Raw genomic sequence first — 12,717 nt, 5'->3', positions numbered from 1 at the left:
GCCCTTAGGGGAGCTTGCCAGGGAGCACAAGAAGCTGCACAAAACATGGGCTTCCAAGGAGTTTGTGAAGGCGCTGAGAGAAGATGTTGACAAGCTAAAGGTAGACCAGCTGCCTTTAGACTTGCTATTTGAGGACCCAACCCCAGCAGCAGCACCAATAGTAGAGCCACAACAGGAGCAGACTCAGAGGCTTCCTAGGAAGAAGAGGAAGTTCCCTAGTGCAGACAAGGCAGTCATCCGGTTGGTAGACCCATAAGAGGTTTCCTCCAGTCAGCCATAGGTTGCTCCAGATATTCAGCCCGTACAGGTCCAAGCCCCAGTCCCAGCAGTTGAGCAGCAGGAGATTGGGAACCAGTCTGAGGTTCCCGTACATACAGAAGACTCGGGGACCACTCATGTGCCATGCATACAGACGAGTCTTCGGGAGCTCCTATATTCTTCCTTCTTGTTTTATGATGCTTATTTGTTTAGTTGGCATTGGGGACAATGCCAGCTTTTATTTGTGGGGGTGCGCCCTACTTTTTATCCGGATGATTGTATATATTAGTTGACTTAGTTTATGTTTCTGTTGATTTTTTTTATTTTGCCTGTATATAACTTTACATTTAGTTACTTTTATCGTACTTTTTATCTTTTCTTTGGTCTGTATATAAAGTTACATTCTTGTATATATATTCATCCCCCATTATATATTCTAATCCCCGATTGTAAATATTTATTCTATTTTCTATTTTCGTACAAATTTTTCATTCTTAGTTAGTAGATAGGCTCGCAGCCTTTTTGTTTGGTTTTGGCGCTTTCAATAAGCGCTTGGTTTTCTTAATGCCACGGTTCTTTCCAAAGGTAGAGTATTGTGCGAACCGGGTGGCTCTTCCCGATGATGGATGGCGTGACAACCTTCTTAAGGGTTTGAGTCCGTTTTTTATTTTTCTTTTGTTTTTAGTAGTTTATAGTTAAGGGTACCTCAAGCAAAGCTTCACTTGGGCCTAACACATTTGCCTTTGATCCCATGGTCAAAGACAAGTGGTTGTGTTTAGGATGGTGAAAGTAGTGACCTTGAGACTCTTGTTTTGACCAAACAAACATCATGTGGTCTTTCGGGACTATTGTGTGCTCAATCGTGTCTAAGGTTGGTGTGGCTCCCCGACTCTATGTCTTCAACAATCCTTGAGTGTGTGTGGTAAGAAATCGAATTGTAAGTCCAAGTCCCGAGCCATGGTCTAGAACTAGCTCTGAATGTTTGTTGAGGCGAAATTTTGAGTGAAATTCGACTCGAGAAGTGATTATAGGCTCTCCTTGATCCAAACAATAGTCGAACAATTCCATAGTCTACCAATGATATAATCCTTAGCTAACCCTTTTGAACCTTAAACCTTTTTTCTTTCAAGAACCAGCGCTATAAGCCTATACCCGTTCTAAATTATACCCTCTCTTGGCACCCAAATCGTCTCTTAAGTAATGGCAAAAGTCTAAGTTTGGGGGGAGAGACAAGGAAGGAAACGAAGTAGTAAAAGGAACAAAAGCAAAAGAAAAGGAAGGCGATGAAAAAGAAAGAAAAGAAAAAGACAAGAAGAAAGCCCAATGTGCAAAGAATAAAATGAGATTCAAGAAAAACAAAAGTGAAAAAGGTGTGGAAAAAGTAGAAAAAGGAAAAATGTTTTGAATTGCATAAGAAAGAGTGACAATGTATCTCTCTAACCCCTTGAAAAGAAGTGAAATACTCAAAGAGTCAAAGAGAATTGTGCCAATGAATCAAAAGAAGTGCTTAAGGGAAGATGAAACCCATATAAACCAACAACTTTTCCTACCCTGAACCAAAAGCCTTCACATTGACTCCACAAAAGCCCTATATGATCTTGAGTTGGATGACGCTCGCATTAGTGGATACTTACATGAGGGTCAAGCATATGGTACTTAGAGCCGGACTTGTGACCTTTCCTTGAGAGAGACGAGTGAATTCCCATTAACCTTGGTTTGCGTGCTTGTACTCTAAAAGGTGAGGTTTGCCTAGGGAGAGTTGAGGACGTGTGAGTTTGGGTTCCACAACGACCAAAGTAATTGAGAGAGTTCTTTGATGTACTGAGTCAATTCTTGATGCTCATATGTCACACTTGATCCATAGTTTTTCAAAGTTTAAGTTTTGTTAATGATCCATTCATATTGAGGGCAATTGTTAGTCCCAATTGATGCTTGTTGAGGTTACCTTAGGATAGCTCGAATTAATTGGATTTTCCTTTAAGGGGTGGGTTTTATTTTGTTTGCTTGAGGACAAGCAAAGGTTTAAGTTTGGGGGAGTTGATAATTTAGGATTTTAACATGTTTTATGCCCCTATTTATCTATGCTTTGATCATATATTGTTACAAAATAGTCCTAAAAGGCTTACAAGTTGTGATTGATTGCAGGTTTTATCGACAAAGTGACGAAATGTCAAAGATTGGATCAAAAAGGAATGAAACCTGCTCAAGTATCAAAGACCAAGGAATCTAAGAAAAGAAGGCCTAGTGCGGACCGCGCAAAATGGAATGCGGCCGCACTAGGTGGTTCAGAGAGTTGGTGATTCAGGATAGAAGAAGCGCGGCCGCGATACACATCTTGCGGTCCGCGGTGAAGGCTCTGCGGCCGCACTACTCTTTTGTGCAGTCCGCGGTCATGAGATTCAGAGAGATGAAGTTTTCAAAGCCAAAGTCATGCGGTCCGCGGTCGTGAGTGCGCAGACCACACCAGCTCCCTCCGCCGCCGCGGTCCGCGGTCCGCGGAGTCCAAGTTCAGAGAATCAAAAGTGAACCCAGTGCGGCCGCGGTCCATTTAATGCGGCCCGCACTGACCCCGCAGGGGTATTTTTGTCCAGTTTTTCCAGCCTAGTATAAATAGAACATTTTACCATTTTTTAGGTATGAAGATAGATCAGTTGATAGCTGCGCTCGTGAGACCGACTTTTGTAGCCATTTTTGACACTTTTGCTCTACATTTACAACAGATTCTTGTAGATTAATTAATATGCTTAGTTCTTCATCTATTTCTTCAATTTCTTTATCTAGCATGAGTAGCTAAACTCATTAGCTAGGGTTATGGCTCATCCCTAGTGTGGGTAATTGATGGGTGTTGCCATCTAGTGTGAGATTGACTATGTGTGTTTGCTATTTGGGTTGGTTTTATGTTTTAATCTAGAATTGGTGGTTGCAAACACTGATTCAAGCTTTGTGGGCTTAATTCTTCTTGAGAAAGAGAATCTATGACCCCAAAATTAACCCAACAAGGAATTGGGATGGACTCATGAGAAATGATAGTCCCAATTAACGGGTTAAACCTCGAGAGAGTAATTACCCTACTTGAACCCTAGTTGCTTGCTCTAATTTGCCTACCAATTTGGTCTCGAGAGAGTCAATTGGGCAAAATCACTCTCTCTACCGAGAGGTGTGAGAGTGGGTAAAATTGTGCAACGGTTATAGCATAAGCCCCAATTATGTCAATCGAACCTTAGTAACATCTACCCGTCAATTAGCCACCTAGGTAGTGTCACGACCCTAGTGCCCTTCTTCCCATTAGATACAACTTAGTACTATTATCATAGCATAATTTAGAGTTACTCAATAGTTTTATAAAATTAGTTATAATTCGAAAAATCAAAAATGTTTGAAGTGACATTAGGAGTACAAACACATCTCTAGGATAGACAGACAATCTAACTCCACTTCTAGATCCTTGAGGAAATCGATCCTGACCCTCATATTGGGTAAAAGCTATTGCGACCCGCTCTTCCTACCTTAGTGTAGCGTCGACTTGACTGCAATCAGCAACCTTCCAAGACAACTCCGCTTCACTCATTGTCCCAAGCGTCTCGTTCTCAGGAGCGGCACATAAAGGAGCAAGGGCCGACGCAACCTGCTCACTATTCAGCAGCAAATTGTAACCCCCCGGAATTATTACGCGATGGTCGGACCCATCCGTCCTCACTTCTAGATAGGTATGGCAACCCAAAAACTCATTAACGTCTTCCGAGTCGATGTCGGAACCCGACCCGTCCTCCTCCACATGATGTCCTCCGACATTAGACGATGCACTCCCTTCAGCGGAACGTGCCGAACTTGCTCATGGGCCGACTCTCTCTCCTCACGGGTTGATCTCTCTGACAAAATGGCGTCAGCCATAAACACGAGCACCTGGGCCGTCCGAGACGGTCCGCTTCCATCAGCTTCAGTGGCCACACCCTTTCCCAACTCCAACCTTCTTCTTTTTCTCTCTAACGGCTCGTCACCATTAGAAGATTCGTTGATAGGATGTGGGGCCGGTGCCAACGAGGCCGATTCTCTCATGGTCGTAGTTACAGACGTGTCCCCCTATTGAAGAAGTAGAGGATGACCCTCCCGGATAGACTCGCACAAAATGTATCGAGTGTCCGTGGTAACATCGGGTCGCCTAAAAGCTAGCACAGGCGCCCTCCGCCTAGAAGCTCCATGACCTGTCGTCACAGAGAATCATACAGTTAAGCAGGGTCGCATGACCGACGAGCTAGTAAATCAGAAGTTTACCTGAGGAAACTTTAGGTCCATAACGATGTACGAAGGCAGACCAAGTTCGAGTCTCCTCCGTATGGGGCAGCAGGCCAGTGACCCAGTTCTTGAGACCGATAACGGACTGGGGCGGATGAGCCATAGCTGCAATACAAGTGACCAGAAGTTACAATAATTACGGAAGACGGGAAATCTAATGGACTACGATACTTGCAAGTTTTATTCCACCTCTCTGGAAACCCGGTGGAGTTAGAAACAACGTGCTCGGTCTTGATGAAGAAGTACTTATGCCAAAATTTACGGCTCGCCCAATCGTCTGTCCCGACCACCAACCCCTTTGTACCACGAAGTCTCAGGTGCACCATGGTTCTCCTAAGGAAACCGGGCGAAAATAAGTGCAAGAGATGATGAACGGAGACGTCGCACACTGACAATTCCGCGTACTTAGCCAGCAACAGAAGCACCTTGAGTGTGTATGGCGTAAGCTGAGCCGGGCAAACATGATAGAATCTGCAGAACTCGTCCGCTAAAGGAAAGAGATGGAGGGTGTAGCCGATCACGAATGGGTATTCGTAGAAGGCACAGTACTCAGGCCTGTGAACATCAACGTAATCTCCCTCCACCAACTCCATCTCTATGTGGGAAGGAATACCATATTTTATACGGAGGGCATCGAGATGAGTCTGATTTGTCTCGAAGAGCACTGGGTTCGGAGTAGGGGGCGGGTCCCTGAGAAAATCATTCCGAGACAGGGGATGCCTTGGTAGTAACGCCTCTACTGTAAAAGGACTATCACCTTCTTCCATCTCCACCTCCCCGCTATCAGAAAGAGGTGTTGCGTTCAACGGAGCGGCCTCAGGAAACTCTTCGTTAGTTCGACGAGACCTCGGCATGATTTTGTTTGAAAGAAGTGAGCCACACAAATGGAGTGAAAGAGGAGAACTTCCGGTCTGGAATGGAAACGAAGAAATACGAGATCAGAAGAAGAAGACCAGAGAATTCTCAAGAATGGCCAAAGTTTTTCGAAGGAATCGAACCCCTCACTTATTTATAGGGTTGGGTGGCACCAAAATCGAGGCGGCATGTTTCAAATCAGCGCAGGAAACCAAGCGCCAAAACCGTCAGTCCTCTACCTCGAAAATTCACATAATGATGATGCATGCGAAGGCTAATATCACTCAGGGTGGCGTGTACTCTCAGACATCCCGCCAAACATGACTACCGCCTCTCACTGGTCACGTCGTAATGCCTCAACGAGTTAAATTCCTCCTAAGGAAGACATCAGGTCCGCTCACCAAGGACGCATCCCGCTGCGACCTCGACGAGCGGAGGGACTAACTGTATAGGTCCGAATTTGATTGACCACGGCCTATTGCGAGTATTATAAGTGGTCGGAAACCCACGAGTCGACACAAGGGTACGACCCAGAGGCGAAAGGAAAGACGCTGTCGCATTAGCATTAGGCCCGGTAGGGCAGATATATCTTCATTTGTCGTCCTCATAATGAAGGGAAACCTCTCAGTATATAAAAGGGGTTTCAGCCTTATAATAGACAGAGTTCGGAATATATAAGATTAATATCATCTCTCTCTCTACTTTTATTATCTCTCTATCATCTCTCCCTCTCTCAATTATTGTTATCTCTCTACTACAATCATCCTAGAGTTTATTATCTTCGACTACAATTTACCCCTTTATCTTTGATTGATTTGCTTAAAAAGAGTTAAAAATCTTTTGACTCAAACATATTCCAAGACTAAAAACAAGTTAAATCCTTATTTATTTACTTATGGGTCCTCTGCTTACTGGGTTAGGAAAATAAGTTTAGTATAGAATGGTTGTTTTATGTTGCTTTCGATTAGCATTTCAAACGATTTTATATGAGAATTCCGGTATCATTCTATACCAAATTCAACACGCGAATTTATAAGAAATTTAGCTTTACGGAAATAAAACACATGAAAGATCAAAATAACCTTAATATATATTTCTAATCTTTTACTAAAAAAAAAGAATAAAATTTATAAAGTCATATGGAGTATTATTTACCATACATCTCATTTGCTATGCAATAAATCAAATATCGGCCAACAAAAGCATGTATGCTACATTATCCAGTGATTATTAATCTATTGGATTAAGTTGGAAATGCTGAATTTCATCACCCAAATAATGCATAAACATGCGGTCCCCTTTCACTATTGAAGTATTAAGAATGAGCACTAACAAATCAAATCAATAAAACACATCACTATCTCCAGCACTTAGCCAATAAAGCGCGCATGCTACGTAAAAACACTGGGATAAAGACAACCCACAACACCAAACACAGCAAAAGAAACAATATACATAAAATGGAACTAATAATGTTTTTCATTTTGATAGCGACAATGTCTAGGACAATTTGAGCGCAATTTCGTTTATTTTACCGGAAACCTATTACCTCCAACAAAACAGTTATCGCATAATTCTGCTCACCAAGACAACTTAGACACATTCAAAGAAATACTTAAGAGATTTTGGGTGCGTCTGGATGAAGGAACACGTAATATTTTTCAATTTTTCCATATTTACAATAACAAAACCGTGTAAACCTGTACGCAGACGTTACCCCTACCTTATAAAGATTCAATTTCACCATATTTGGTTGACTTACAAATTTTGCAAAATATTTTCCTCGTGAAATTAGTTTTTTTTAATTGGAGGAAAATATTTTCCTTACCAAGAAGAGGAAAAAAATTCAAAAACTCTTTGTCAACCTTCCTCATCCTATTCCCCACTCTCTTCCAACCCCCACCCATCCCCACCCTCACCTACATCCCCCCCTCCCCCGCCCCCGCCGCCACCACCCATCCTCGCCCTATAGTGTTTGTCTAAATTATATATTTTCAAAAAAAAAAAAAATCTACTCACTAACAAACACTAAAGAAGAAAAAAAATTCACTCACCGACCAAACATGAAAAAATAAGTGATAAAATCGCTCATTTTCCAGGAAAATATATGTCATCATACCAATCACACCCTTAGGGTGTCACTGCTAGAATTTGAACCTTAAGCTCCTACAGTTTTCACTCACTTTATTGAGTGTTAAGTCTGAGGCTTAGGTGCAACTAATATAATGTTAATATATAGTAACAAACATCACACCATAGTGGCAATAGCAATTAGTCAGTTAATACAGATGAGATTCCCCAGCCTTTGTGAACAAGTTTGGCTGATATACAAAATTGGGTGATTCATGTTCACCCAAGCAGAGCAGCAACAACTGATGCAACAGCAAAAGAAAGAAACATAGGCCACTGAAATTGCTGCCCTGTCATTGACATAAGAAAGGAATAGGCAATAGGAAGTAACATGACAGGATCAAGAAAAAGGAGCAAGAAAGTGATAGTTGGACCCAAATTACTCAACCAAGTACAAACTTGGCAAATTTTCAGGTCCTACAGAGGAAACAAGTCATCTGCTCTTCAACACATACAGCTAAGACATGAATGCGACATGGCCACTGATTTCAATAGCATAGCCACTGGGTATAGAAAACGATGGAAATAAGACTAACAAAGGGTCTTTACTTAGCTGTTGTTATCTATGCTTTATCAAATGTTACATATTAGTAATTTATGTTGCCTGGACACTCCAGAAGTGCTGCCGCACCCATGTTGGATCTTCCAAGAATATAACTACTGTTGGCAGATCCAACACGCACCGTTTTGGCGTTTGAACAATGCAGCCTGTACACCCATTTAGCTCTTGGAATGGGCAATTTGACTGCTCAGATCATAGCACAAAGCTAATCTCTTTTCAGATCAAAACAAAACATCTCCAATACATATTTTGGAAGCATATTATGACTCATCTCAGTTGTATTAACAAATACTGCTAACTTCTAAACCATGAGGAAGGTGTTTTACTGAAAGAAAGAAAAACAAAAACAAAACAGAAAAATGGAAAGCACAAGTTATCAAGATTCTAAGCTGTCAAGACGAGATTCCTTTATTTGATCTACTTAGTTCATCTACCCTTTCTCATGTAGGAAAGAAAAGGTAAGAAAAGAGAATAATTGCGCGACGCCATGGAGGCGGCTCGCCTGCAGTTGGAATGTGTGGAATTTTATCACCCAAATATTTCAGAACATGTAGTCCTCTTTCAGCAATGAAGGAGATTAACAATAGAGCACAAAGGAATCAAATCAATAAAACACATCACTACTCTCTAGCGGCAAAAGATGCGCATTAAGACAAAATCTACACAAAATATAGTATGTTGGCCATTCAAAGAAATGATACATACATGAAATGAAACTGGTAACCTGTTAGATGACAAACTTCACACCATGATCACATAATGGAAAAAATCTCAACTGGTAATGTGGAAACAGCAGTCTTTACACGAGATTTTCCACCCTTCTTTAACATTGACAAATCCAGAGTGGTCAATTCATGCTCAACCATGCGATGAGGGAAACTGCAAAAGGGGTCAAGGGAAAGGGACACGATAGAAAGGGTCTGGTAAATAACTTCTCCAGGATCCTACTGAGGTATATGTCATCTGCTTGTTCACACATACAGCTATGAGGTAAGTGGGAAAACGTTTTCCCCGAGGGCTGAATAACTTCTCTTCAGCATCAAGACATGAACTCATATATACCACCACCTTTAGAACAATGATAGGAAGGATCCCTCTTATGTATATGGACATGAATGAGATATGACTATTGATTTCAAAAGCACAGTAACTGCTTCAATAGAATTGATGGAATTAAGAGTTCAAAAGGTTCTTCAATCTGGTTTCATAGCTTATGACGTTCAGCGAACTCCTCTTTACCACACCACATCTAACCTTACTTCTGCTTATTTATTCACAGAGCATTAAAACTTACCTCAGAAATATATGCTACTAGTACTGGGACTATTGTCAGCAGGAGCATACTGAAGCTCAAAGAGTATCAAGTCCTAAAGACTCGGCTTTCACCTTCAGGGATCTCAAGTAACTTATTGCTTCATCAATGACAACCATCGAGTCTTTTCCTTTCACTCCAGGGATTATCTTCTGCAAAACGCTTATTGTCTCAAGAATTTCATCTTTTCTTGGCCTCTTTTTCCCAGATAGAGAAACCGATGCTTCTGAAACTCGATTGTCACTGTTAGCACAACTGGATTGTGCATCATCCTCTAAGTCAGAGCAAGTAAAAGGTTTTGCAGAGGTTGCAGTATCAATGAGTGATGGTACATCACAGCCACCATCTAAGACTTTACGCTTTTTGTTTGGCCATTCCGAACTAGCTACTTCTTCGCCCATTTCATCAAGCCACTGTGGTAGATCATGAGCTGTCATAGTACTAGGTGAGTGACCTGTGCTTATTTCTTCACCATCCTCAGAATTACCATCATCATCATCTGAGTAGAGTAGGGCATTTAATTCTTCAGTATCCTCATGCAATTCACTTTCCACATTATCTGTATGGTTTTCTTCATAATATTCATCACCGAAATGATGCCCAGATGGACAAATTACATTACTTTTAATCTGTGGGCCTTCTTTAATCATATTACAAGGTGCAGCGGGTTGTGGACTCCAAGAGGGCAGGCCTTGTACTGGAGTACCATTTGAAGAACTGTAAATAAGAGTTGTTTGATCACCGGATTGATCAATAACAAGAAATCTCTTCTGTGCAGCTGCTCCAGGTCCTACATTGGGGTTTTCCTTACCTCCAAGATATTCAACTGACTGAGGACCAAGCATCTCTTTCACTACAGTGCTTAAAACTGGAGCGAAACCTTGTCGGAACTGTGGTAAACAGTAGAACCAATTGCAAGGTTCAGTTGGTTGGCTTGCCTTTGACTCTGGCAGCCCATAAAATGAGTAGAGAGAATCCCCTCTTACTGGAACCTCATTCGAGTGAGGAGTCATGTAAATAGGAACAGAATTCTGCTGCCCAATATTGAGTCCACGACTAGAAAAGTTCGAATGGGCTGATTGCAGATCTGGATACTGGTGATGGAACCAAGAACCGAAGTCTTTTTCCATTCAACCTCAACAATCACCTAATTATCAAAACCCAAAAAAAAGATCCATAAACCAAATGATCCATAGTTAAAAACTTAACGTTCAAATCAATAAAAATTGTCAAGAACAGAGATATCATGAAACATACCAGCTCTAAATAACTGAGGAAATACAAATTGCTGATTACTTCTTGTAGACTTAAGAAACAACAGAAAATCCAAAAATTCCAGCTTAACTTGAATGCAGTAACAATGAAAATAAAACTACGTGACCGGCTTCAGCAACTGACGGAAATATTCAGCCTGAAATATACAAGATGAGAAATTAACTTTCTTCCTAAAAAAGCTATTCAAACCAGGAGATCAAATATACAACAAGACAATAAAATTGAAATCTAAAAACCTACGAACGCTAACCTGGCAATCTTGAAGAGGTTGAAAGCATGCAATGACTCTAACAATTATGGTGGCAGACCCAGCAATCCCATTTTCGTGCTTCAATGCCCGAAATCTTGTCTGGCCAGCTGCTTGGCACACCATAACTACTTGTTCCAATCCCTCCCACAACCAACAACTACAACACACCACAATCTTATAACAGAACTGATTCTTAAAACCCCCACCAGAAAAATTGTTCAAGAAAAGGAACAATTTTGGTAATCCTTCAAATAAACACCACACAACTATCTCCTATAAGAATGCTAAAAACGTGAGTAATCTGAAGAGAAACAGATTCTTAGCTGATCATGAGAAGGTAGCAAGGAATTACAATGAAACGAGTGGAACCCATGGAAGATTATTATAACAAGAATATGAATTTCAGAGGTGAAAAACTAATCAAGATTTCACAAAAGAAGTGATTTTGTTGAATGTATTTTAGAGAATAACATGACAGTACAAGTTCAATGAGATGACTTTCCTATAAACATCAACAGATAAACTGCACCACAGCATGCTGTTCCTCACTTTAGTCAATTACAAGCTCCTGTAAACATTACAATATACTAAACATCAGTTTAAAAACCAAGAATATAAGATGAAGGCGTGCTATAGGAAAAAGATTAGGAATCTTATAAATGCACGCCTGACTACTCACAAAATTGAGGGGTGGGGTGAATTATTATTTATTTTGAAAAAAATGGTATTCTTCATTTTTATTTGTTTTTTTGCCCCTCGAGTCCTTGTACCATGTCAAAAAAAGTTCTTTTTTTTACAGACATACAAGTCTTAAATTACACTCTTTTCTCGAAGTGTAAAGCTACAGGATTAATTTCATTCACACAATTAGCTGAAAATCCATTCACATAATTAGCTGTTAACCTCTATTTTTTCTCTCGTTTGTATAGTAATTTTTAGTAGCTTTTATAATTAGAGTAATAAGGTGGAAAAAAATTCTAAATTTTGGAGATAAAGCAAGATCCTAATGAAAACTCCTGTAAAATCTTGAACTTGAAAAACCAACAACCCATACAACAAAAACAGGAACATCAAGAATCAAAACTCAAATGGACCAAAGGAAAAACCAAAATCGACCGTACAATTACTTTACTGAGAAAATAGGGACTTACAGAAAATGAAAGTAGAGAAGCGTAACCCAATTGATTATAATGGAAACCCAGAAAATAGCAGAGATTTTGGAGATTGAAAATAGTGTGCAAAATATGGAGAGGGGAAGTAGAGTAGAGTACAGTCAAAGATGAGGGGAGAGACTATATAAAAGGAAAAAGATCATCTTCTTTACTTTGGTTGATGGAATTAATTGCTTTCATGCGTGCCAAGTGCACGCTTGGATTTGTGTACAATCATATCACTCCTTTTTTTTTGGCGGGGCAGGGGGGGGGGGGGGGGGCGTTGGTGTTGGGGGAAAGAGGGGTATACACGGATCCCCACTTGTTTTCTACTTATTTTTAAAAGTTCAGTTTTTGTTTAAAACCCTAACCAATATTTCAACAATTTTACAAAATTATTGTAAATATAAAATATTACGGCAATTTCTAAATTATAATATTTCACGAATAGAATAGAGCTCGAAAATATTTAACACTAATCGACCATGCACGAAATATCAAGAGAATAATGATTCCATTGCTAATTACTTCTTAATTTTGTTTTATGTTTGGTTTTTGAGTTGATTTGTTTGTAAATTTGAGCGATTGAATTTGAACTTTAAGTAGGAGTAATTGTTTATGTATCCTTGCA

The 12,717-nt window shown here is 40.3% G+C and overlaps 1 protein-coding gene across 1 annotated transcript; it reads right to left on the bottom strand.

The window, feature by feature from the left end:
* Positions 1-8,758: 8,758 nt before the first annotated feature.
* On the bottom strand, positions 8,759-12,294 carry LOC107804937 (transcription factor bHLH145). Its single transcript, XM_016628892.2, has 4 exons — positions 12,087-12,294; positions 10,936-11,503; positions 10,668-10,821; positions 8,759-10,557 (listed from the first exon to the last, which is right to left on the bottom strand). The coding sequence occupies exon 4, from the start codon at positions 10,538-10,540 to the stop codon at positions 9,449-9,451; it is 1,092 nt and encodes a 363-aa protein (XP_016484378.1). The 5' UTR covers positions 10,541-10,557; positions 10,668-10,821; positions 10,936-11,503; positions 12,087-12,294; the 3' UTR covers positions 8,759-9,448.
* Between the last annotated feature and the right edge of the window lie 423 nt (positions 12,295-12,717).

This window comes from Nicotiana tabacum, chromosome 20 (genome assembly GCF_000715075.1).
Source record: "Nicotiana tabacum cultivar K326 chromosome 20, ASM71507v2, whole genome shotgun sequence".
NCBI classification, from domain to species: Eukaryota; Viridiplantae; Streptophyta; class Magnoliopsida; order Solanales; family Solanaceae; genus Nicotiana; species Nicotiana tabacum.
This window is presented reverse-complemented; position numbering and strand designations above follow the sequence as displayed.

Bases quoted from the DNA above. Each gene is read 5' to 3' on its own strand.
- LOC107804937 (XM_016628892.2), bottom strand. From the start codon at position 10,540: ATGGAAAAAGACTTCGGTTCTTGGTTCCATCACCAGTATCCAGATCTG.